At 57.1% G+C, this 25,229-nt stretch overlaps 2 protein-coding genes across 2 annotated transcripts; one reads left to right on the top strand and one right to left on the bottom strand.

The window, feature by feature from the left end:
• Window positions 1-263: 263 nt before the first annotated feature.
• TKFC (triokinase and FMN cyclase) lies at window positions 264-5,359 on the bottom strand. Its single transcript, XM_034061615.1, has 17 exons — window positions 5,201-5,359; window positions 4,932-5,122; window positions 3,834-3,944; window positions 3,263-3,444; window positions 3,103-3,181; window positions 2,925-3,014; window positions 2,777-2,811; window positions 2,610-2,694; window positions 2,449-2,538; window positions 2,261-2,377; window positions 2,043-2,162; window positions 1,811-1,948; window positions 1,480-1,586; window positions 1,295-1,398; window positions 1,181-1,214; window positions 545-634; window positions 264-452 (listed from the first exon to the last, which is right to left on the bottom strand). The coding sequence occupies exons 3-17, from the start codon at window positions 3,925-3,927 to the stop codon at window positions 300-302; spliced, it is 1,518 nt and encodes a 505-aa protein (XP_033917506.1). The 5' UTR covers window positions 3,928-3,944; window positions 4,932-5,122; window positions 5,201-5,359; the 3' UTR covers window positions 264-299.
• A 1,377-nt stretch (window positions 5,360-6,736) lies between these two features.
• On the top strand, window positions 6,737-24,511 carry DDB1 (damage specific DNA binding protein 1). The gene is made up of 27 exons (XM_034061464.1): window positions 6,737-6,920; window positions 7,866-8,014; window positions 8,127-8,243; window positions 10,471-10,692; window positions 13,050-13,164; window positions 13,276-13,373; window positions 14,917-15,075; window positions 15,434-15,517; window positions 15,670-15,786; window positions 16,137-16,239; window positions 16,407-16,482; window positions 17,088-17,196; window positions 17,345-17,523; window positions 17,610-17,773; window positions 17,854-17,961; window positions 18,675-18,882; window positions 19,638-19,733; window positions 19,918-20,029; window positions 20,496-20,619; window positions 20,926-21,090; window positions 21,443-21,537; window positions 21,673-21,843; window positions 22,607-22,716; window positions 22,874-23,043; window positions 23,266-23,368; window positions 23,642-23,765; window positions 23,911-24,511. The coding sequence occupies exons 1-27, from the start codon at window positions 6,860-6,862 to the stop codon at window positions 23,992-23,994; spliced, it is 3,423 nt and encodes a 1,140-aa protein (XP_033917355.1). The 5' UTR covers window positions 6,737-6,859; the 3' UTR covers window positions 23,995-24,511.
• Window positions 24,512-25,229: the final 718 nt, after the last annotated feature.

Raw genomic sequence — 25,229 nt, forward strand, 5'->3', positions numbered from 1 at the left:
AGGAGCAGATCCCAATGCTGGCCCCATCCCTTCCTTCTTCTTTCTGCCTTCCCCCCCCAAGTCACCCCCAAGCCCCGTGCTTGGGGCCATGTGAGCCCTGTGGTCAGCCTGGTGCTGAGCTCGTGCCCAGCCCAGAAGCTTCCTTCCTCAGTGATGAGGAAGCACAGGATCCCTGTTCCCACTGCATCCCACTGCATCCCACTGCTCCCATTGGGAATGGGAGCTCTGCAACAGCCTTATGAGGACCACAGAGGTTTATTGATGGGATGGGGGGGTATAAGTGGGGTGCAGCCCCCCCCTCAGCTCCGCAGCCCCTCCAGCACCGCCTTGAGCACAGCAGCCACAGCCACAGCCCCTGGGTCCGGCTGCAGCAGTGGTGCTGAGCTGATGTAACTGGCTCTGCCTGCACCAGCCTCCATGTGCTTGGTGGCCTCTGCTGCTGCCTCCGCGCTCTGACAGGGATAATGGGATGGAGCAGGACACCAAAGGGATTCCCAACCCCATTCCCAAGCCAGCCCCATGCTGGGATCCCCCCCTATGGTACCTGCACAGCGTTGGTCAGCACGGGCAGCAGGGTGGCACCAGGGCTGCGCAGGGAGTGCAGAGCTTGGGCTGCAGCACACAGAGAGTCCAGCTGGAGAGATAGGGAATGGGTTGAGAGCTGGCTGGGAGCAGCCTGGATTGGGGCTCTGCCCCACATGGAGTCATGGAATGGGGTGGGATGAAGGGAGCTTAAAGCTCCTCCAGCTCCAACCCCAACCCCTTCCCATGGAGCAGCTGCTCCAAGCCCCTGTGTCCAACCTGGCCTTGAGCACTGCCAGGGATGGGGCAGCCACAGCTTCTCTGGGCACCCTGTGCCAGCGCCTCAGCACCCTCCCAGGGAACAGCTTCTGCCTCAGAGCTCAGCTCAGTCTCCCCTCTCTTGGGCAGGTTCAAGCCATTCCCCTTGGCCTGTCCCTACATCCCTTGTCCCAAGCCCCTCTCCAGCTTTCCTGCAGCCCCTTTAGGCACTGGAGCTGCTCTCAGGTCTCCCCTTCAGGAGCCTTCTCTTGCCCCAGCCCAGCTCTCCCAGTCTGGCTCCAGAGCCCTCCCATCATCCCCATGGCCTCACTCCATCAGCTCCACATCCCTCATGTGCTAGGGACCCCCCCCAAGTGCATCCCTGGGACACAGCACTCACCATTGTCCTGTCCCCCGGTGCAGCACCCCCATACCTGTGTGGGATGCAGGAGAGGCTCAGTGGGACCCTGTACAAGGTCCGGGGGGGGGATATCCCATATCCCTGCTCACTCACCTCTGCATGGCTTCAATGCCTGCATCCATGGCATCAGCCCATGCTGGGAGCCCAGTGCTGCGGAGCAGGGGCTGTGCAGCCGCTGTCAGGAAGAGCCCATAGAGCTGTGGGATACTGGGAATGAGGGTCCGGCTGGTGTCACAGTGGGGGGGTGAGGTCCCCTCCTGTCCCCCCCATGTACTCACCACACCAGAGGAGCCCCCCATCTTCTCCAGCAGGAGGTCAGCCAGGGCTGACAGGAGCTGGGCTGGGGCTGTGGGGGGGGGCTGGGCACGGACCCACTCCTGGATGGCTGCAGGGATGAGATGGGAACAGGTTGGGATGGAGCCCTTGGATCCTGGGGGGGGCATGGGGACAAGGAGACCCCCCCAATGCCTTGGGGCAGCTGACACTGGGTTCCTATAGGGGCTTGGGATAAGGGATGCAGGGACCCATAAAGGGAAGACCCCATCCCAGGAGGTGATCCCTGCCGTGCCCCCTCCCCATAACTCCCAGCCCCACATCCCCAGCACCCACCTCGAGCAGCCCGAGCATGTGTGTGGCCGCAGTCCCCATCTCCTGCCTGTCGGTCCAGCTCATTGAGCCTATCCTGCATGGCCAGCAGGGTGCTGGACACCAGCTCCAGCACCCTCTGCACCCGTGCTGCATCAGGCCCTGCAGGAGGAGGCATCGCCCTGCTCATCCCTATGGATACAGGGAAACCAAGGCACGGGAGGTGATGGTTCCTAAGGGATTCATGCTGCCCCACCGGAGCTGGTCTCATCCTGCACGGTCCCTGCTCCCTCCTTCGGTGCTGGCAGCTCCTGTCTATGGCTTGTTGCAGGCGCTGTGGCTACATTGGGCCATGCCATGGCCGTGGTTTTGGCATCTGGAGAGGCAGGAGGTGAGTGTTGGTGTCACCCCACTCAGGACCACACCGGATGCTGTGGGTCCTGAGCATCCCCATCACCTGGGACCAGCACCCACCAATGAGCCCCAGCAGCTCCTCATCCACCAGCATGAGGGTGAGGGACACCCCGGCCATCTCCAGCGCCGTCATGAAGGATCCCACCAGCACCCTGGTGATGCTGATCCCTCTTCTCTCTGTATCCATGGGAAGTGGTCCATGAGCCACAGGAGCAGCAGGAGCAGGGGATGGACCCCCCAGTACTCACCCAAGCAGCGCACGGCAGCCCCAGCCATGATGCTGAGCTCCAGGCAGGATAAACCCCCCAGGTTGTTCACCACCAGCACCACTGAGGCTCCTGCAGGGGGGGAGCAGAATGAGACCCTTATGGGGTCTGGGGGGGGGAGTTGGGGGGTGAATGGGGCTCACCGGGGCTCAGGGGGAGGTGGGAGGCATTGGAGGGGTCTGTCATGTGGGTCAGCATCATCTCCACTGCTTCATCCGCTGTCAGCATCTGGGGGGTAATAGGGGATAATGGGGAGATATTGAGGGAAGAAGGGGGGGTCTGGAGACCATTATGGGGGTACCCCGCTCACCTTCATCCTGCGCACTCCTGCCTCACCATGGATCCCTATGGAGACAGGACAGCATCAGCCCATGCTGTGGCCACCTCCAGCACCAAGGGATACCTCTCCCATAGGGAATGGGGGGCACTGGGATATGGGGTTGGGGGCAGCTCCTCACCCAGGCCCAGCTCCATCTCATCAGCAGCCAGCTGGAAAGTGGGCTTGGAGCCGGGAACGCTGCATGGGGACAAGCTGAGCCCCAGGGTGCCTGTGTGGGGAGGGATGGGGGGGCTCTGCTTTGCCAGGGATGTGGCTCCGCATCCCCTAAGGAACACCAAAGGATCCCACATCCCTACCCAAGCCTTTGGTAGCCGCTGACACCTTCTCCACGATCACATCCAAGCTGGCTCCGGCCTCAGCCAGAGCTCCTGCGATCTGCAATGGGGACAAGGGGTGAGGACCAACACATCCCACATCCCATAGGATCCCGGCCGCAGAGTCCCATTGGATCTCAACCTTATGGACGAGGATGGTGCCGCAGAGCCCTCGGCGTCCGGCTTTCTTGGGCATGGCAAAGGCAGTGTCATCACCCACCACCACCATGCGCACATCGGCTCCCATTGCCCGTGCCCGCTCCAGTGCCAGCCCGAAGCTCAGCCGGTCCCCGGTGTAGTTCTTGACGATGAGGAGGGTACCGGCTGTGGGGGATGAGGGATGAAGGATGGAGGAGGAGGAGGGGAGCAGGGGATGGGGGTTGTGGTCATGGGGGGGTTGGGGAGGGGAAGGGGGTGATGGGGGTAATGGGGAGGGGGTGTCCCAGGGAGTGGGGTGTTCATTGGGAGTGCTCTGCTTGGGAAGGGGGGAACTGTGAGCTCTGTGGTTCCTTACGAGGGGATAGGGTCTGAACACTGCTCAGTTGTGGGATTGTGGGATTATGGAATTATGGAATTATGGAATCATGGAATTATGAAATTATGGAGTTATGGAATTATGGAATCATGAAATCATGGAATTATGGAATCATGGAATTATGGAATTATGGAAACATGGAATCATGGACTGGTTGGGGTTGGAAGCTCATCCCTACCTGCCCCAGCCTGTGTCACGGCCCGGATGGCAGCCAGGATGCTGCCCACAGCCGGAGAGGTGAAGACGGCTCCAGCCACCACCCCAGTGAGCATCCCCTTCCCGATGTACCCTATGGAACAGGACAGGGACCACCACCCCAGTGAGCATCCCCTTCCCGATGTACCCTATGGAACAGGACAGGGACCACCACCCCAGTGAGCATCCCCTTCCCAATGTACCCTATGGAATGGGACAGGGACCACCACCCCAGTGAGCATCCCCTTCCTGATGTACCCTATGGAATGGGACAGGGACCACCACCCCAGTGAGCATCCCCTTCCCGATGTACCCTATGGAACAGGACAGGGACCACCACCCCAGTGAGCATCCCCTTAACAATGTACCCTATGGAACAGGACAGGGACCACCACCCCAGTGAGCATCCCCTTCCCGATGTACCCTATGGAACGGGACAGGGACCACCACCCCAGTGAGCATCCCCTTCCCAATGTACCCTATGGGATGGGACAGGGACCACCACCCCAGTGAGCATCCCCTTCCCGATGTACCCTATGGGATGGGACAGGGACCACCACCCCAGTGAGCATCCCCTTCCCAATGTACCCTATGGGATGGGACAGGGACCACCACCCCAGTGAGCATCCCCTTCCCGATGTACCCTATGGGACGGGACAGGGACGACCACCCCAGTGAGCATCCCCTTCCCAATGTACCCTATGGAACAGGACAGGAACCACCACCCCAGTGAGCATCCCCTTCCCGATGTACCCTATGGAACAGGACAGGGACCCCAGTGAGCATCCCCTTCCCGATGTACCCTATGGAACAGGACAGGGACCCCAGTGAGCATCCCCTTCCCGATGTACCCTATGGAACAGGACAGGGACCACCACCCCAGTGAGCATCCCCTTCCCGATGTACCCTATGGAACAGGACAGGGACCCCAGTGAGCATCCCCTTCCCGATGTACCCTATGGAACAGGACAGGGACCACCACCCCAGTGAGCATCCCTTTCCCTATGTACCCTATGGAACGGGACAGGGAGCTCGGAGCCGGGCTGGGGGATACCAGGTCATGGGGTGGGGGGGCACTTACCTGCATGGGCAGGCTCATGTCCGGACCCCCCCCCCCGAAAGCAGAGCCACCCGGCCCCGGATGGCCCCCAGGTCAGCTCTTAGGGCCACCCGGTGCCCCTGCAGCAGCTGCAGCCCCGGGTTGGAGGCCACCAGCCCGGCCAGAGCATCCTCAGCACAGCCCTGCACTGAGTTCACCAGCTTCTTAGGGACCTGTGGGCACAAAGGGGGGCACAAAGGGGTGATATGGGCACCCCAGAGTGGGGTAAAGGGGGTAAATGGGGGGCTCACCTCCATAGGGCAGCGTGGTGATGGTGGTGATGGTGATGGATCCCTTGCACCTGCAGCTCAGAGTCCAAGGGGCTGAGGCAGGGCAAGGTTCACTGATGGCAGAGGCACGGGATGTGGTGGCACGGGAACAGCGCCTGATCCGGGATAGGGGTTCAATGTGGTCCTGAAAGGGGGATAACGTCTGGGATGGGGCAGGATAAGGATGGGGGTAACCCCCAAAGTGGGGATATCAACTGGGGGAATGGGGAGAGGATGGGGAGGAATGAATCTGACAGCAGGGATCCTCTTATGGGGATGGGGAACAGGGTGGGAGCATCCCCAAAGCAGGGACCCCCTCATGGGATGAGGACCTGGGGACCAGGATGGGAGCATCCCCAAAGCAGGGACCCCCCTCTCAAGGGGATGGGGACCAGGATGAGAGCATCCCCAAAACAGGGACCCCCTCATGGGGATGGGGACCAGGATGGGAGCATCCCCAAAGCAGGGACCCCCCTCAAGGGGATGGGGACCTGGGGACCAGGATGGGAGCACCCCCAAAGCAGGGACCCCCTTATGGGGATGGGGACCAGGATGGGAGCACCCCCAAAGCAGGGACCCCCTTATGGGGATGGGGACCAGGATGGGAGCACCCCCAAAGCAGGGACCCCCTCATGGGGATGGGGACCAGGATGGGAGCATCCCCAAAGCAGGGAGCCCATCCTGCATTGGGGACCAAGGTAGGAGTAAGCCCCCCCCCCCATAGGGACCCATGAATGGGATTGGGGGGACCAGGATGGGAGCACCCCAAAAGCAGGGACCCCATCATGGGGTAGGGGAGGACCATGATGGACCCCCCCAAGTTACCCACTCCTGTGTTAGAGGGAAGCATCCCCAGGCAGGACCCCCTCCTGGGGCAGAAAGGAAGGGGGGGGCATTATCCATTGGGAAGAGGGGTCCAGGGGGGATGCACCCCCAAGCAGGGATCCCCTTTATGGGGTGTGGGAGGACCGGGATGGATGCTCCGCCCATCAGGGACCCCCTCCTCAGCGGGGTGTGTGTTGGGGGGGTCCATCCCAAAGGGATCCATCCCGTAAGGATCCATTCCAAAGGGATCCATTCCAAAGGGATCCATCCTGTAAGGATCCATTCCAAAGGGATTCATCCCATAAGGATCCATTCCAAAGGGATCCATCCCAAAGGGATCTATCCCATAAGGATCCAACCCAAAGGGATCCATCCCCTATGGGTCCATCCCGTAAGGATCCATTCCAAAGGGATCCATCCCATATGGATCTATACCAAACGGATCCATCCCAAAGGGATCCATTCCAAAGGGATCCATCCCCTATGGATCTATCCCGTAAGGATCCATCCCGTAAGGATCCATTCTAAAGGGATCCATCCCCTATGGATCTATCCCCTATGGATCTATCCCCTATGGATCCATCCCATACGGACCCTTCCCCCCCGGAGCCCACCCCTCCGCCACCTCCCGTCTCGTCTGCTCCTCGGGGTCCTCCAGCCGGGCTAGAGCGGCCCCGCACCGCTCACTTCCGCTGACGTCAGGGCGGCGGGCGGAAGCGGCGGAGAGGCCGCGCCAGGCCCCGCTCCCGGTTCTCGGTCCCATTCCCGATCCCATTCCCGTTCCATTCCCTACCGAACCCCCCCCACACACACACCATGTCCTACAACTACGTGGTGACGGCGCAGAAGCCGACGGCAGTCAACGGCTGCGTCACCGGTACGGGCCTCACGGCGGAGGGGCCGGGGCCTGTGTGGCTGTGGGGGGAAAGGGGGTGTGGGGTATTGGGGGGGCATTGGGGTGCATGGGGGGCAATGGGGGTCAATGGGGGATGAGGCCTTGGGGGGTATTTGGGGGGGGTCTATGGGGCAGCTGTGGGGCATTGGAGAGTGGGAAGAAATAGGGCACTGAGGTGGCATTGGGGGGAGCTGTGGGGTGGGGGGAATGGGGCACTGGGGGAGCTGTGGGGCATTGTAGGGTGGGAGGAAATAGGGCAGTGAGGTGGCATTGGGGGGGGGTGTGGGGCATTGGGGCAGCTGTGGGGTGGGGGGAAATGGGTCACTGGGGGGGCATTGGGGGTCTGTGGGGCACTGGATGGGGGTGTCAGGGGGTTCCCTGAGGTCCATGAGGGGCCGTGAGTTCGCTGCGGTGCCATGGGGGGGCTGTGGGGGCCCTGGGCTCTGTAGGTGTGTTATGGGTCAGGGGGAGGACTGAGGCTGTTGAGGTTCTGTGGGGCTGTTGTGTGTGTCCTGGCGGGGCTGTGGGGTGATGGGGGGCACTGGGGTCATGCTGAGGGTTGAGGTTCCTGAGAGCTCAGTGGGTGTGGGGTTAATGGGGGGGTGCTGTGGGGTGATGGTTATCTCTAGGTGTTGCTGTGAGGTGCTGCAAAGGGGAGACCTGAGAGCAGCTCCAGTGCCTAAAGGGGCTGCAGGAAACCTGGAGAGGGGCTTGGGACAAGGGATGTAGGGACAGGCCAAGGCTGTACTCTGGGAATGTGGTTCCTGAGGGAGCTGGGCCTTGTGGGAGGGAGAAGCTGGGGGGGTTGGGATGCTGTGGGTGGGGGTTATGGACCAGACTCCCTTGGTTGTTCCCTACAACCAGCCCACGTTGTCCCCATGTCCCTTCTGTGGTCCTCACCTGTGGGTTCTCCTCTGTGTCATCCAGGCCACTTCACCTCAGCAGAGGATCTGAACTTGCTCATTGCCAAGAACACGCGGCTGGAGATCTATGTGGTGACAGCAGAAGGGCTGAGGCCCGTCAAGGAGGTGGGGATGTATGGCAAGACAGCAGTGATGGAGCTCTTCCGCCCCAAGGTGGGTGTGCTATGGGGATAGGGACCTTGCCATGGGGAGGAGGGTCCTGGGGACACCGGTGCCCCTGGCTCTGACACCATCCTCAAGGCTCATCACTGCTTTGCTTTGGCAGGGGGAGAGCAAGGACTTGTTGTTCATCCTGACAGCCAAGTACAACGCCTGCATCCTGGAGTACAAGCAGAATGGAGACAACATCGATATCATAACCCGTGCTCATGGCAATGTGCAGGTGAGGGGAGATGAAGAACACGGAAGGTGACAATTCCTGTCCTTTGGGGTGGTTTGAGTGTGCTGGTGATGGGGTTTGCCCTTCTTGACTGCTGACTGTGGAGTTCTGGGAGTTCAGCTCTGGGGGTAACAGCACAAGAAGGACCTGGAGCTGATGGAGCAGCTGCGAGGACTGGAGCAGCTCTGCTCTGGAGCCAGGCTGAGAGAGCTGGGCTGGGGCAGCCTGGACAAGAGAAGGCTCCTGAAGGGGAGACCCCAGGGCAGCTCCAGTGCCTAAAGGGGCTGCAGGAAAGCTGGAGAGGGGCTTGGGACAAGGGATGTAGGGACAGGCCAAGGGGAATGGCTTGAACCTGCCCAAGAGAGGGGAGACTGAGCTGAGCTCTGAGGCAGAAGCTGTTCCCTGGGAGGGTGCTGAGGCGCTGGCACAGGGTGCCCAGAGAAGCTGTGGCTGCCCCATCCCTGGCAGTGCTCAAGGCCAGGTTGGACACAGGGGCTTGGAGCAGCTGCTCCATGGGAAGGGGTTGGGGTTGGAGCTGGAGGAGCTTTAAGCTCCCTTCATCCCACCCCATTCCATGATCCTCTGCATGCCCCTGACTCTGGTTCATCCACGGCTGCTGGTACTTGAGAGCCTCCTGCCTGCACTGAATCAGCCCCATGTCAAGGACTGAGACTGCAGCTGTGCTCATGGGGTAGTTTGCAGAGCCCCAGACTGGTTTGGACTGGAAGACACCCTTAAAGCTCATCCCGTTCCAACCCCCTGCCATAGGCAGGAGCATCTTTAACTGGATCAGGTTTCTCAGAGTCCTGTCCACCATGACCTTGAATGTTTTAGTACATGAGGCACCTATCACCATTCCGGGCAGCCTCTGCCAGGGTCTCAGCACCAGAATAATGAGGTTCATTTGGTTTACTCTTCCCACAAAGAGAATTAATGCTCAAAACTCAACATAAGGTGGAATTCTCCCTGGGAAATGGCTTCTTTGGTAGTTCATGGCTGGTTTGTACACCCTGCACACCAGAACTGTGGCTGCTGGAGTTAATCCTCCCACAGCAACCATGCAGCATCATTAATCATTGTGTGGATTCCCCATTATTCTGTTTCCTGTGGATTAAAATCACGTTTCTGAGCAGGTCACAATTCCATATGGATCCCTGGCTTTCTGTTAGTCAGTAGCCAAATGCTTTCCATCACTTGTCAAGCCAAAATATCTTCCATCTGTTTCCAAGCACTGAGCTTCTGCTGATTGACTGATGCTGAGGCTGAGCAGAGGGTTATGGGCAGGAGATGTAGGTGGACACATCCCATCAGTAACGTGTCAGTGTGTTTGGGGAGAAGTCCTTAATCTTCTTATGCTTCGTGGCATATGGAGATGCTGATATCAGCCCCCAGTGAGTAACAGTGAGAGGCCTGTGGAGGCTGATAATGGGGTGTCCTGGTTATCAGGAGGGTGATGTTTGGTTGTGGGTATCAAAGCATTTCACAGCAGTGGAGAGCATCACTCTCCATCAGCTCTAGGAAAGCAATAGAGCCTCTGAGGTCACTCTGTAGAGAAATGGGGTTAGAAAACCAGTCCCAGGGTCTGCTTCTGGAATGCCTGGTTCCCAGGAAAGAGCAAGTTCCTCCTATGGGAGATCTGATGGGAAACTGGAGAGCTCAGAGCAGCTTCCAGTGGCTTAAGGCGGCTATAAGGATGCTGCAGAGGGACTCTACATTAGGGACTGGAGCGATAGGACAAGGGGTGATGGGTTCAGACTGGAACAGGGAAAGTTCAGGCTGGATCTAAGGCAGAAGCTGTTCCCTGGGAGGGTGCTGAGGCGCTGGCACAGGGTGCCCAGAGAAGCTGTGGCTGCCCCATCCCTGGCAGTGCTCAAGGCCAGGTTGGACACAGGGGCTTGGAGCAGCTGCTCCAGTGGAAGGTGTTCGGGTTGGAGCTGGATGAGCTTTAAGCTCCCTTCATCCCAAACCATTCCATGGTTTCATGAACTGCTGCTTAAGGCAGGAGATGCCTCAATTGCCTTTGGTAGCACCTATTCAAACAGGTGTGCAGGGAGTTGTTCCTCCTCCGAGGCGGTGGTAACTCTTGTACCTGCTCTCCTCCAGCCCCACACAGGGATCTCTTATAGAACCATAGAATTGTTAGGGTTGGAAAGGACCTTAAGATCATCCAGTTCCAACCCCCCATCTAACCTCTCTTTCCCTGTCCCCTCTCCATGGATCCCTGGCTCAGGATCGCATCGGCCGCCCCTCGGAGACCGGCATCATCGGCATCATTGACCCCGAGTGCCGCATGATCGGCCTGAGGCTCTATGATGGCCTCTTCAAGGTCATCCCCTTGGACAGGGAGAACAAGGAATTGAAGGCTTTTAACATCCGCTTGGAAGAGCTCCAGGTCATCGATGTGAAGTTCCTCTATGGCTGTCAGGCTCCAACCATCTGCTTTGTCTACCAGGTACCTTGATTTCAATGGGCAAAGGCACCAGCCAAGGGCTTCCAAAGGGCTTGGAGCAGGACAAGTGTCCTGGAGCTACCAGCATGCAGTGCTTGGGATGGAGCAATGGTTCTGCCCTCCTGCAGGCTCATTGTGTAGCTGAGGAAAGGCCATTTTCCTCTCTGCTGCTTTTTTCCCTTCCTGGGGGAGAGGAAACAAGAGTCCCATAGGAAAACTGAGGCGCTGATGCTTCAGATGGGACCATTTCCTTGTTAAACATGGGGTGCATGAACACAGAACCAGGGTCACTTGTTTCCTACAGGCATTGCAGTGAGACCTGAGCCACTCAGGAGTGTAAAGAGGGGCCCTCACCTCTCCTCTTGCCTGGGTGCTCACAGAGCCAGTGCTTGCAGGCCCTTCCCCTGCTTACTTTGAGCCTTTGCTGTGCTGACTGAGCAAGGGTTTATCTTTGCTGTGTCAAATTCCAGCCCAGCCTGGGCTTAGCTGGAAGTTCCTGATGCAGCAGCACATGGGATCTGCTGTGAACTTACTCCTATCATAAGAGCTTCTGTGCAACAACAGAGATTTGGTTATTCCCTATCTGGGTGCTGTGGGACCGCTCCCCCCCAACCACTTACTGAGTAAAAGCATGGGGAGGAAGCCACTTTGTCACCAGGTCAGGGCAGTTCTCCTTTGCTCTGTGGTAGCTCAGTGCTCAAGAGCATTGACAAGAGGAGCTTGGTGACCCCATGTAAGTCAGCAAGTCAAGTCTTAACCTGTGAAGATGCCCAATCTCCAGATAAACCAACACATCTGTTAAAGGCTCACTCATTCTAAACCTGTTTTGCACAAAGGAAGAGTGAATGAATATCTTGCTCCATGTCTAACCCTTAATCCAGGTTTTCTCCTGGCAGCAGGAGCCAGGTGGAAGCTCTGCCTGACTCATTCAGCCTTACATAAAGCTCTGGCTTTGGTTTAAGCTCTGAGGGGTCTGAAGTGTGTGTGTGGAGAGGGGGATGTTTCCAAGCTGCTGCTTGGATTCCTTCTCAGTTTATCCATCATTATCCTAGGATTTGCACCAAAGAGAATAACAGGGAGAGGATGTTTGTGGCATTGTGAAAGCGGAGGAAGGTGCCACAAAAAAAGGGGAAGTTGGTAAAAACAGATGCAGACAAAAGGCTCGAGAGCTGCTGTGGGGCGGAGTGAAAAGGTGCAGAAATGGCAAAGGTTTCCTGAAAGCCTCCCCTGCCCTTTTCACAGCCCCACTTGAGCTTCCTCCTCCCCACAGAGCTGTGTCTCCTTCAGCTTCCCCTTCTCTATCAGCCTGTGCTGCTCCTTGCATCCCTCAGGCTCTGGAGCACCTTCAGTGAGGATGTTTCAGAGCATCCCAGTGTGATTTGGGTTGGAAGGGACCTTAAAGGTCTTTCAGCTCCAACCCTTGCCATGGACTGGGACCCCTTCCACTGGAGCAGCTGCTCCAAGCCCGTGTGTCCAGCCTGGCCTTGAACACTGCCAGGGATGGGGGATTTGCCAGGATCTCTTTACTCAGATCTGGAAGGTGGTGGTATAACAAATGAAGAGGTGAACACCTCTTTATAGCCTCTTTTGTGAACAGCATCACTAAAGAAACATGATTCCCTCTGATTTAGAGCTTTGTCTTAGCACCTTAGACATGAAATGGGTCAGAGGATCATGTTCAAACCCCTCCCTGTGCTTTGGGTTTTCATACATCTTCTCTTCCTATGGGTTCCCAAGTGCCTGTTAGCACAAACCACCTTTCCCATAGTGGGGTGTTGATTTGAGGGGCCTCTTCTCCACCCACCACATAGTGAAGCCCGCATGGAATCACTCCCTTGGCAACCTTTCTGCACATCAGGTATGGTTGAAATCACCCACTGGGCTTGGAACATTGGAATGGCAGAGCCTTCAGAGGGGTTATTCATCAAGCAAGTTATGCTTGCTCAGAGAATGAGGGTGAAAGGCCTGAGGAGCATCCCATGGGAGCTCAGTGGCACCTGCATTGCTACAGCAGAGCTCACTCGAAGCTGGAGGTGGTGGTGCTAGCGTGGTGCCACTTGCACCCAGGTGAATACAAGTCCTTGCAAAAGCACTTGTTGAAACCCACCCAAAGCAGTTTTCAGTCTCTTTTTGGCACAGGGATTTGTTCAGGGGCTGTTCTACACCAGGAGAAGGTGAAGGAGAGCATCAGGGGGTGCGTTCAGGCACGTGTCGTGTGGTTTGTGGGAGGATGAAGAGGAGGTGGACAAGGTGGGAGACCTGATGGGGATGAGGTGGAGCCTCCTTGCTTCACAGGTTGGAGTCTCAGTGCACCCGAGGCTGTGGCCATTGCACATCATCACCTATGGCTTCTCTTGCAGGACCCTCAGGGCCGCCACGTGAAGACCTACGAGGTGTCCCTGCGTGAGAAGGAGTTCAACAAAGGGCCCTGGAAGCAGGAGAACGTGGAAGCTGAAGCCTCCATGGTCATTGCAGGTTGGTTCTGCTCTGTAGGAGATCCTCCCTCCCCTTCTTCCCCAAGGCTGAGCCCCTCAGCTGTGCTGCAGGTGTTCTCCAATGAGCCCTTGGTCTTCTCCCCCTGCACAGTGCCAGAGCCTTTCGGAGGTGCAATCATCATTGGGCAGGAGTCCATCACCTACCACAATGGAGACAAATACCTGGCTATAGCTCCACCTATCATCAAGGTGAGTGCCTGCTGAGATCCAGAAACACATCCCATGTAATTCATCCTTTCCCAGGCATCTCTCAGAGTCCTGCTAGGGTATTGGGCTGCTTGGAGTCATGAAGTCAACTGCTCTTGTCTGCAGGTTTAGTCTAATAAGGTCACTCCCTCCCAGACTGGGCTTGGTGAGTGTGTTTCACACCATGCCTGGGGGCTGAGGGTTGTGTGATCCTTGTGGTGGTGGCTCTGCCCCTGTGGAGTGCACAGAAGTGGTGCAGTAAGGCTGAAATCATGCCTGGGCCCCAGAGAAAGGGCTTAATCAGGATGTAGAGCATGCTTTGGGCATGGGTCCAGGCCAGAGCCTGCTTTCATTGCAAGCAGGGAAAGATCTGAAAGAGCCCCTCGGAGACCTGAGTCCACCAGTTTGTGACTGGGGCACTTGTTTAAAGGGAGGCTGAGCTTGTGACAGAGGCTGAGCTTGTGGCTTTTGTCAGAGGGATGGAGCAGTTCCCCCATGGAAACAGTACAGGAAGCACAAATGGCACAGCTGAGGTGCCACTTGGGGCTGAAGAGGCTGGAGCTGGGATCAGAAGCTCCTTTTAAGCTGGGAATAACGATAGGCTGGGAAAGAGGAATAAATCCAGAGGAAAGAAATCCTAATGGTGTTGCCTGAATGCTAAAGGCTCTTGGACTGCGGCCGGAGCTCTGTGATGGAGATGTTGGAGCAGGCAGAGCTTTGACCTGCAGGCAGCGTGCAGGCACATCTGTGCTGAGGCCAATGGGAGGTTTACCTCCAATAAAGATCTGCAGGATGAGGAGTTTCTTAAACCAGAACCAAATCTGTTGCTAGGAGGCCAAGCAGCATCCGTCTGCAGAGCTTGGGGCTGGAGATGCAGCAGAGTGTGGGGCTCTGGAGGTCCCAAGCAGCATCCCTGAAACCATGGAAGGGGCAGCCCTTGGAAAACAGGCTCTGTGAGAGCATCTTGCCTGGGCTGTGAAGAAGGCAGTGACATGAGAGGAGCTTGGGATAAGGGTCCTGTAGGGACAGGCCAAGGGGAATGGCTTGAACCTGCCCAAGAGAGGGGAGACTGAGCTGAGCTCTGAGGCAGAAGCTGTTCCCTGGGAGGGTGCTGAGGCGCTGGCACAGGGTGCCCAGAGAAGCTGTGGCTGCCCCATCCCTGGCAGTGCTCAAGGCCAGGTTGGACACAGGGGCTTGGAGCAGCTGCTCCAGTGGAACTGGTCCCTGCCATAGGCAGGAGCATCTTCAGCTGGATCAGGAGCTTTAAGGTCCCTTCCAACCCAAACCATCCCATGATCCTGTGTTTAATGTAGGAACATGGGTTGGTTCCTAGTGCCTGAAATGGGACTGTTTGACCACAGGTTGTGGTTGCTGAGACAGATGGTTGAAGGGTGGATCCAGCTCTACACAGGAGAAGTGGCTCCTTGCCATGGTTACAGCCAGCAGCTGGCACATGGTGGATGTGGTTGTTCCCTTCAGGCATGGACAGAGATGGTCCAAGATGCCCCTTTGGGTTCCTAAACCTTCCCATCTCCTTTACCTGCAGCAAAGCACAATCGTGTGCCACAACCGTGTGGATCCCAATGGATCCCGTTACTTGCTGGGGGACATGGAAGGACGCCTCTTCATGCTGCTCCTGGAGAAGGAGGAGCAGATGGATGGCACTGTCACCTTGAAGGACCTGCGGGTGGAACTGCTCGGCGAGGTAGGACCTGGTCCCATCATGTGGCCCTGTCACTTCTCACCATGGGGCTGAGAGGCTCCATAGGATAGAGATGCTCCATGGAGGGCTGTTTTGGAGCCTGGAATGGGTGATGTTTCACCGTTGTCCTGGATCCAACTGGAATGTGGGGGGGAATTCCCCTTTGTGAGCACCTCAAAGTCTGCACCATCTTCCCAAGGTTTTGCCTGGTGCTTATGTGCTATCCCTGGAAGGTGCTTGGATTCTCCATCCTGTGCCCAGGGTCTTCCTATGGGGCTGCACCTCAGCTGGGTTGCTTGTGGGGTGTGACAGGGTCCTTTTCACACCCGTGATGCTTCATCTGCATCTTCTCACTTCCCAGACATCCATAGCAGAGTGTTTGACCTACCTGGACAACGGAGTTGTGTTCGTTGGCTCTCGCCTTGGGGATTCCCAGCTTGTGAAGGTACAGCAGCTCTGTGTGTGTTCAGACAGGGGTTTGTACACGTTGCTTTTCACCTGGGGGGTATGGGGCTTGGTTTCCCTTCCCCTTGCCTGCTCTAAACCCTTTCCATGTGGTCTTGCATGGCCAAAGCTGACCCTTGTGTCAATTCACAGCTCAACGTGGACAGCAACGAGCAGGGCTCCTATGTGGTGGCCATGGAGACCTTCACCAACCTTGGCCCCATTGTTGATATGTGTGTGGTAGACCTGGAAAGACAAGGCCAAGGGCAGGTAATGCTGCTTCTGCTTTGCTTTGCTTGGTGTCTGGGCCAGCCAGGTGTGTGCACCTGGGTTGTCCATGGGAGGAAAAGAGCACAAACCATTGTCTGGAGGATCTCAAAGCCTTATCCAGCTGCAGGGGATGGTATTGAAGAGTGATATGAGTGGGAAGGCTAACTCTTGGCTAACCCTCTTCACGAGGCAAGGGTTGTCTTTGTGCAACAGGGAAAGAGCAGCTGCCCAAAGCCTTCCTTTGGGAAGTGAAGATGGGTTCCCCATCTCCCTCTGAACCCCATTGCTGCAGGGAGGAGTGGGGAAGCTTCCCAGGAATGGTGGTTAAAGATCCCCTCCTTTTCCTGCAGCTGGTCACATGCTCAGGTGCATTTAAAGAGGGCTCCCTGCGGATCATCCGGAATGGCATTGGGATCCATGAACATGCCAGCATTGACCTGCCAGGGATTAAAGGTGTGTGAGCTCCTCAGTGCCTGCACATGCGACCCACAGCCTCAGAGGGTCTGTGCACAGCCTCAGACCCTGTGCATGGGCTGAGGCTGGGATGTGGGGCAGGTTCTTGCCCCCCACCAGCTCATGGAATACTCCCTGGGAGCCAACTTGTGGCCTCTTTGTTGCAGGATTGTGGCCCCTGAGGTCAGATTCTCACCGGGAGACAGACAATACACTGGTGCTGTCCTTCGTTGGCCAGACCAGGTGAGCTGGGGTCCAGGCTGAGCTGGGCTCTCGGCCTTGTATTGGAGCATGATATGGTAGGGTTGGAAAGGACCTTAAGCTCATCCAGTTCCAACCCCTGCCATGGGCAAGGACATCTCCCACTAGAGGAGGATGCTCCAAACCCCTGTGTCCAACCTGATCTTGAACACTGCCAGGGATGGGAGTGCAAATACCACTTCTTTGGGCACCCTGTGCCAACACCTCAGCACCCTCACAGTAAAGAACTTCCTTATATCCAACCTGGTTCAGTCTGAACCCATCACCCCTTGTCCCATCACTCCAGTCCCTGATGAAGAGCCCCTCTCAGCATCCTTGTAGCCCCCTTCAGTCATTGGAACCTGCTCTGAGCTCTCCATGCAGCCCCAGTGTTCCCAGCCTGGCTCCATCCAGGAGCTGCTCCATCCCCTGAGCATCCTCATGGCCTCCTCTGGCCTTGCCCCAACAGCTCCATGTGCTGATGTTGGGGCCATCAGCACTGCACACAGTGCTCCAAAAAGGGGTCTCACCAGAGCAGAGGGGCAGAATCACTTCCTTCAACCTTTAGTCACCCATATCTGATAACAGGAGTTCTCCTTCTTGCTTAGGGTTCTTATGTTAAATGGAGAGGAGGTAGAAGAGACGGAGCTCACAGGGTTTGTGGATGACCAGCAGACCTTCTTCTGTGGCAATGTGGCACACCAGCAGCTGATCCAGGTAATTGCAGTTCTAAGGCATTGCAGATGTGTCTCTTGTGATGATCCCACATCCCTTATTGATGTTGGGCTAAGCTAGACCTGCATTGCTTAACCTGGGGCAGGGTTTGGTGTCCTTCCTTGGGCTGATGTGGGTTCTCTGTCCCCAGATCACCTCTGCCTCTGTGAGACTGGTTAGTCAGGAGCCCAAAGCCCTGGTGAGTGAATGGAAAGAGCCCAATGGCAAGAACATCAGTGTGGCTTCCTGCAACAGTAACCAGGTGGTGGTGGCTGTGGGACGAGCCCTGTATTACCTGGAGATCCGACCCCAGGAGCTCAGGCAGATCAGGTGGGTGCAGGTCTCCCATCCCAACCTGAGGGCTCTCAGCCTCTCCTGTCTGCCTTTGGGCTCAGGCCTGACCCCTCTGCTTCCAGCTGCACCGAAATGGAGCATGAAGTTGCCTGCCTGGACATCACCCCTCTGGGGGACAGCAATGGGATGTCCCCCCTGTGTGCAATCGGGCTCTGGACGGACATCTCTGCCCGCATCCTCAAGCTGCCTTCCTTTGAGCTGCTGCACAAAGAGATGCTGGGAGGAGGTAGGAATCACCTGGGGGGGGGGGGTCACTATCCTGAAGGAATCCTGAGTGACATGAGCCTTTCCTTGTGCTCCTGGCAGAAATTATCCCTCGCTCCATCCTGATGACCACCTTTGAGAGCAGCCACTACCTCCTGTGTGCCCTGGGGGATGGAGCACTCTTCTACTTCGGGCTCAGCCTTGAGACAGGTGAGTGGAGGGCTCAGGCCTGAGCTGGCTGCTGGGGAGGGAGCTTGGGCTCGTGCCCTCTCTTGTGCTTCATGTGGTTTCTTTCATCCTTCTGGAGAGCTTGTTCCTGCAGTTCTGGAATGGTTTGGGATGAAGGAAGCTTAAAGCTCCTCCAGCCCCAACCCCTTCCCATAGAGCAGCTGCTCCAAGCCCCTGTGTCCAACCTTGCCTTGAGCACTGCCAGGGATGGGGCAGCCACAGCTTCTCTGGGCACCCTGTGCCAGCGCCTCAGCACCCTCCCAGGGAACAGCTTCTGCCTAAGTCTCAGTCAGTTTCAGTCAGTCTAAGACTCATCTCAGTCTCCCCTCGGGCAGGTTCAAGCCATTCCCCTTGTTCTGTCCCTACATCCCTTGTCCCAAGCCCCTCTCCAGCTTTCCTGCAGCCCCTTTAGGCACTGGAGCTGCTCTGGGGTCTCCCCTTCAGGAGCCTTCTCTTGTCCAGGCTGCCCCAGCCCAGTTTTCCCCTGTGTTCTCTCTGTGATGGGGCTGTGCTCAGGCTGTGGGAACTGTGGAGAAAGGAGATGGATGGATGCTTATATCCATTTCTTCCCTTCCCTGTGCTGACAGCAGGATGCATTTGCCCACACTCTTCCCGAGGTGCTGCAGCCCCATTGCTCTCTGCTGTTCCTCTTGGGAGCTGAGCTGTGGCAGGCACCCCAATCTCCTCTCCTGCAGGTTTGCTGAGCGACAGGAAGAAGGTGACCCTTGGTACCCAACCCACTGTCCTGAGGACCTTCCGCTCCCTGTCCACCACCAATGTGTTCGCCTGCTCCGACCGCCCCACTGTCATCTACAGCAGTAACCACAAGCTGGTCTTCTCCAACGTCAACCTGAAGGAGGTGAACTACATGTGTCCCCTCAACTCGGATGGGTATCCCGATAGGTGAGTCTGCTCCTTGCCTCGGGGGTCCTGGGGTGGAGAGGGTTGGGGTGTGGAAAGGGATCCAAAGCACAAGCACAGGCTGGGGGAGATGGGATGGAGCAGCCTGAGGAGAAGGACTTGAGGGGTTTGGGTGTGGAGAAGCTCCCCATGACCTGGCTTCAGTGAGGGCTTGAACCCAGAACCCCCCCATGTGTTGGGCTGCACCCCCAGAGTGTGAGCAGCAGCTCAGGGAGAGGATCCTGCCCCTCTGCTGTGCTCTGGGGAGACCTGAGAGAAGCTCCAGTGCCTAAAGGGGCTGCAGGAAAGCTGGAGAGGGGCTTGGGACAAGGGCCTGGAGGGACAGGCCAAGGGGAATGGCTTGAACCTGCCCAAGAGAGGGGAGACTGAGCTGAGCTCTGAGGCAGAAGCTGTTCCCTGGGAGGGTGCTGAGGTGCTGGCACAGGGTGCCCAGAGAAGCTGTGGCTGCCCCATCCCTGGCAGTGCTCAAGGCCAGGTTGGACACAGGGGCTTGGAGCAGCTGCTCCAGTGGAAGGGGTTGGGGTTGGAGCTGGAGGAGCTTTAAGCTCCCTTCATCCCAAACCAGGCTGGGATTCTGTCCTGGGATCAGCAGTTTTGAGGGGTATGGAGGAAAGGGAAGTTCTTGCAATGCCTCCTGCATTTAACAGTTGAGGACCTTAAAGGTCTTTTCCAGCCCAGGTGATCCTATGAGTCTGTGTTATAAGCACCACTGCTGACGTGGTTTTGTTCCCTCCCAGCTTGGCCCTGGCCAACAACAGCACCCTGACAATTGGCACCATCGATGAGATCCAGAAGCTGCACATCCGCACTGTTCCCCTCTATGAATCCCCCAGGTGAGCTGGAGAAGGAGCCTGCCTCTAAGCTCCATGGGACAAGCATGGGGGAAGACTTCATGGTCCCTGTTGTGGTGCTGGGCTTGTGCTGAGAGCCCTCTGGGCAAGCGGACAGCTCTGGGGGCTCCAGAGCCTCTGTGCTCTCCTTGCAGTCCTGGCTCTCATAGCTCTCTTTGTCCCACAGGAAGATCTGCTACCAGGAGGTGTCCCAATGCTTTGGGGTGCTCTCGAGTCGGATCGAGGTGCAGGATGCCAGTGGAGGCACCACTGCCCTCAGGCCCAGCGCCAGCACCCAGGTGAGGGGGAGCTCAGGGCTCCTCAGGCCAACACATCCTGCACATCATCCTTGACAGTCTTCTCTTGCCAAGCTTTGAGTGCCAGCTCTCCCTTTGGCAGCCTGAGAGGAGATGGGGTGGTAAGAGACCTCCAAGGGCCCTCTGGCAGCCTCAGCATCCCTGTTAGGTGCCATCACCTTTGGGTGCTGCTCCTTCAGGCTTCCATGCAGGCATCTGTTTGGTCTCCAGTGCTTCCCTTCTCGCAGGGATGCAGCACAAGTGGCCTTCAAGGCAGTAGCATTGGTGGAAGCTACAACAGTGTAAATTCCTCTGTGGATGCTGTTGCTCAGCTCTCCTCCAGGGATTGTCCCCCAGGAGCTCCTTGTGTCACCTCTCCCATTGCTTTTCCTGGTCTCTGCCTCAACCCATGTGCAGCAGCGAGGCCATGGGGATAGCACAAGGATGTGACTGGTTCTGTGTGTCCTAGGCCCTCTCCAGCAGTGTGAGCACCAGCAAGCTGTTCTCCAGCAGCACAGCCCCCCATGAGACATCCTTTGGAGAGGAGGTGGAGGTGCACAACCTGCTCATCATAGATCAGCACACCTTTGAAGGTACCAACCCCAAACATTGGCTCTACCAGAGTCCAGTTTTCTCCTCCAGGACAAGCCCTTGAGCATGGGGCTGTGTTTGGTGATGGGGAGATGTGATCTCACACATTCCTTCAGTCAGGATGTGTTTCCTGGCAGGCTGTCAGCCCCAGGACACAGGTTTAAGGCACAGTGGGGTTTGATGGCACAAGGTGGTGGTGGGACACAGGAGATGGGATCTACTTGGGACATGTCTGAAGTTCCCAGCTGGTGCTGCCTACCAGGACCTGGGAGGACTCAGTTGACTTCTGCCTCTCCCTCTGTGCCCAGTGCTTCACGCTCACCAGTTCCTACAGAACGAGTACGCCCTCAGCCTGGTCTCCTGCAAGCTTGGCAAGGACCCCAACACCTACTTCATCGTGGGCACTGCCATGGTGTACCCCGAGGAGGCAGAGCCCAAGCAGGGCCGTATCGTGGTCTTCCACTACTCCGATGGTAAGAGCCAGTTCTCCTCCTGTGGCTTGAGATGAGGGCAGAGATGAGCTCCTCAGACCCGAAAGGTCTCATGTGCCAGGAGCAGGGAGGGTTTTACCTGCTGTAAGCTGCCCATAGACAGGATCTGTGGGGCTGTCACTGCTCCCATCTCCTAGAGAAGCCCAGGAATCCTTAGCCAGGATCCTGGGATTCCTTTCTGAGTGTCTGCCCCTGCTGTCACATCACTCCTTGTGTTGCTTGCCCTTAAAGCCTCTAAGAGAGTGGTGTTTAGAGCAGCTCATGTGAATCCCTTTGCCTTACCACCCTTGGGAATGCAAGGCAAATAACCATTTGGTGCATGGCTTTGTTCCAGGGAAGCTGCAGAGCCTGGCTGAGAAGGAGGTCAAGGGAGCTGTGTATTCCATGGTGGAATTCAACGGGAAGCTCTTAGCCAGCATCAACAGCACGGTAAGGCTCTTGCAAGACCCTGCCTTGTTTTGGGAATGCGTTTGGATGTCAGTCAGGTCCCTGATCCCTATGGAGCAGCCTGTCCTGCCTGCTGTGGGTATCCATGCTGGCTCAGAGCACTGTCCCTGCCTCCAGGTGCGCCTCTATGAGTGGACAGCAGAGAAGGAGCTGCGCACGGAGTGCAACCACTACAACAACATCATGGCTCTCTACCTGAAGACCAAAGGGGACTTCATCCTGGTGGGAGATCTCATGAGGTCTGTGCTCCTCCTCGCATACAAGCCCATGGAAGGGAACTTCGAGGAGGTGCGTTGGAGGGGATAGAAGGAGGAGTCTGGTTCAGCTCACCCTGCACCCCTTTGGAGGCAATGAGCATGGAGACCTCCCAGCAGCTTCTAGTGTCTGAAGGGGGCTACAAGGATGCAGCAGAGGGATCTTCATTAGGGACTGCAGTGATAGGACAAGGGGTGATGGGTTCAGACTGAAATAGGGCAAGTTCAGGTTGGATGTAACCTGCTCTAGTGCAAGGCATCCCTGCCTGTGGCAGGGTGTTGGAACTGGAGGAGCTTTAAGGAGCTTTCCAACCCAAACCCTTCTATGATCTAGGGCTGTGCAGTGAGAGCAGCATCACCCAGGCATGTTTCCACATGGATCCCTGTGGGTTGTGGAGGGATGGATCTTTGGACGTCCAAGGAGCTGGGCAATGTCCCAGCAGCCTTGAGAGGAGCATGCTGTGGGTGCATGCTTGCTGCCTGCCATGGTGGGGAGCTGCCATCTGGAATGCCTGTTGTCCAGTTGGAAGAGCTCAGTGTGACCATAGCTGCAGCTCTGGCAGTGAGGGGATGGAGCAGGCTCTTCATCTGTTAGAGAGACTTTGGGCTCTCTGGGTTTGCCATGGGAATGCTGTGGCATCATCTGAACACCACATGGGCCACCTCCAGAAGGCACTTGGTGCCTTTCCCACATCCAGCCTGGATCCTGGCTCTTGATGGTGGTGCTGGGGGGAAGGATGATGCTGGATGACAGGAAGAGCCATCTGGGCTCACTGAGTCTCCTGTTCCCCTTCCAGATTGCTCGGGACTTCAATCCAAACTGGATGAGTGCTGTGGAGATCCTGGATGATGACAACTTCCTGGGAGCAGAGAATGCTTTCAACCTGTTTGTGTGCCAGAAGGACAGGTGAGCTGCAGGGCACAGGAGCTTCTGCTCCTCCACACCACAACCAAGGGCAGGGAAGCTGGGAGAGGAGCATATCCAGCCCTAAGGAATGAGGTGGGAGCAGGGGAAGGTCTCAGCTCACCCCAACCCATGTTAAGCAGGGTGCTTTGCCTTGCAGCGCGGCCACAACCGATGAGGAACGCCAGCACCTGCAGGAGGTGGGATTGTCCCACCTGGGAGAGTTTGTCAATGTCTTCTGCCATGGATCTCTGGTCATGCAGAACCTGGGGGAGACCTCCACACCGACCCAGGGCTCGGTTCTCTTCGGCACAGTCAATGGCATGATTGGTAAGGGTCTCATCCTGAACGGAGGGCAGGAGGTCTCAGCTCTGCTGCTGGACCAGGGCTGGGTTCCCTCATGTCTCTGTGCTTCTCCATTCCTCACTCGTAATCCCTTCAGAAACCTGCTTTTCTCTCTGGGTCTCCTTGAGCACTTCCCTATCCCATCTCTCCCAGCCCAATTCCTGTTGGGATGAGCCCTGATCCTTTACCTCTGCTTCCCCCTTACAGGCCTGGTGACCTCACTCTCAGAGAGCTGGTACAACCTCCTCTTGGACATGCAGAACAGGCTGAACAAAGTCATCAAGAGCGTGGGCAAGATCGAGCATTCCTTATATCCTTCCACCATTCCCTCTGGAGCTGGAGCCCATGGGATGCTGGAGAGCAGCTGGAGAGGGTGCTTGGGAGGTCTTTAGGTGCCAACCCAGGGCTTTGTGCTCATAGAGGAGGTAGGGATGGGTCTGTCTTGTGGGCTTGGAGGTTGGATCTGCCATGGTGGTGGCCCTGGCAGCCTGGGGCATCTGCTGTGCTCCCCACCAGGGGTTGGGGCTTATTCCTGATGGATTGGGGCTTACTCCCTATGGATTTGGCTCCTTGACTGTGGTACCTGGAGATCGTTTCACACCGAGCGCAAGACGGAGCCAGCCACTGGGTTCATTGATGGGGACCTGATCGAGAGCTTCCTGGACATCAGCAGGCCCAAGATGCAGGAGGTGGTGGCAAACTTGCAGGTGAGCTGGGTTTATCCCTCTTGGATCCCTCACAATCCCACTCCGGAATCCAGGCTGTGCTAAATGAGTGGATCCCAATGGCTCCCTTCCTCCAAGGGGATGATCTGGGAATGCTCTGGAGCTCTGACACCTCCTCTCCTTGCAGATTGATGATGGCAGTGGCATGAAGAGGGAAGCCACTGTAGATGACCTCATAAAGATCGTGGAGGAGCTGACCCGGATCCATTAGCAGGATTCGGGATCATTCCCAACCACCTTCCTCCATGGAGAGAGCAAAGGAATCTCCCCCCCCCCCAGCACCAAACACATGGTGGCCAAGGGGCTATGGGGGAAGGAGGCTCTGGAGGGGATCCAGCTTCTTTGAGGGGTGTTCCTCAGGCACAGCAGCATCTCCTGCTTGGATTTAGGAATCCTATGGACACTGCTGCCCCAGAACTGGTCACCATACTGGGGCTGATGGGATGCCCTGGCCTCGATTCCCTCTTCACTGCTGTCATTAGCATCTTGTTTCAGTTTTGCTTTGGATTCTTATGGATTCGTTGGGATTTCTTTGGAAGAGGAAACGAAGCTGCCCCAGGGATGAGGGCTGGGGGGGGGGTGTGAGACATGGAGCAGGAGGAGGAGGATTCCTCTGCATCCCAAGAGCAGGAATCTGTGCCTCGCTCCGGGAGGGAAGTGCTGGGAAGCTCTGGGAGCAGTTGGTGGTTTCTGAGTTTTACCAAATAAAGTAGTCCAAGGAAAAGGTTTGGCTCCTGGCACCAGCTCCTCATCCACAGGGATTCCCCATTCCCACTCCAAGGCATTCTTCCCTGCTTTCAGACACTATTCCATGCATTCCTGGCTCTGGAGCAGCAGCACTTGGAAGCCTGTTGGACCATGGAAGCAGCCCCCCTGGCAGCAAGCACCAGGAGTGGAGTGGATCCCAGTCAGGGCTCCTTCTCCAGCAGCCTTTCCCTTGGGCTCAGCCCCCATCCCTATGGATCGGGGGGCTCAGGATGTGATTTCAGCCTCATCCTGCATCATCCCATTGACTGCTCATTACCTGCACTCTTGTTCTTTGTGCCTCTGAGCTGAGCCTGGCTCTTGTGGAGACGTCTGCTCCATCACCTTCTCCATAGGGAAGAGAGGGACCAGACCCTCCTCTGCTGCTCCTGCCCTCCTCTTCCTCAGAGAGGGATCCATCAGGGACTGGATAGGACTGGGGCTGCTGGCTTCAAACTGACCCTGGGGAAGTTCAGGTTGGAAGAAGCTCTTCCCATGTCTCAGTCCATTGGATCCCACCTGGTGCACGATCCTCATCCATAACCCCTCACATTAACATCCCTATGTCCCATCCTGGTTTTCCCTAACCCCCTCCCTCCAGCAGCAAGAGGTGAGCAGCATCCTGCATCCTTCCTGCCAGGAGAAGGCTCCATTTGGACATCCCCCCCCATAACTGGGGGGCCCAGGGACCACATCACTGGC

The sequence above is a fragment of the Melopsittacus undulatus genome, chromosome 4, assembly GCF_012275295.1.
Source record: "Melopsittacus undulatus isolate bMelUnd1 chromosome 4, bMelUnd1.mat.Z, whole genome shotgun sequence".
Classification (NCBI taxonomy): Eukaryota; Metazoa; Chordata; class Aves; order Psittaciformes; family Psittaculidae; genus Melopsittacus; species Melopsittacus undulatus.

What these genes read in the sequence shown, in the direction of transcription:
- TKFC (XM_034061615.1), bottom strand. Translation starts at nt 3,927, where the DNA reads ATGCTCACTGGGGTGGTGGCTGGAGCCGTCTTCACCTCTCCGGCTGTG. An exon ending in ACATGCTCGGGCTGCTCGAG is followed by an intron (nt 1,587 to 1,810) that starts GTGGGTGCTGGG and finishes TCATCCCTGCAG; the next exon opens with CCATCCAGGAGTGGGTCCGT. An exon ending in CACCGGGGGACAGGACAATG is followed by an intron (nt 635 to 1,180) that starts GTGAGTGCTGTG and finishes CTATCTCTCCAG; the next exon opens with CTGGACTCTCTGTGTGCTGC.
- DDB1 (XM_034061464.1), top strand. Translation starts at nt 6,860, where the DNA reads ATGTCCTACAACTACGTGGTGACGGCGCAGAAGCCGACGGCAGTCAAC. An exon ending in AGTCAACGGCTGCGTCACCG is followed by an intron (nt 6,921 to 7,865) that starts GTACGGGCCTCA and finishes TGTGTCATCCAG; the next exon opens with GCCACTTCACCTCAGCAGAG. An exon ending in GGGATTCCCAGCTTGTGAAG is followed by an intron (nt 15,518 to 15,669) that starts GTACAGCAGCTC and finishes GTCAATTCACAG; the next exon opens with CTCAACGTGGACAGCAACGA.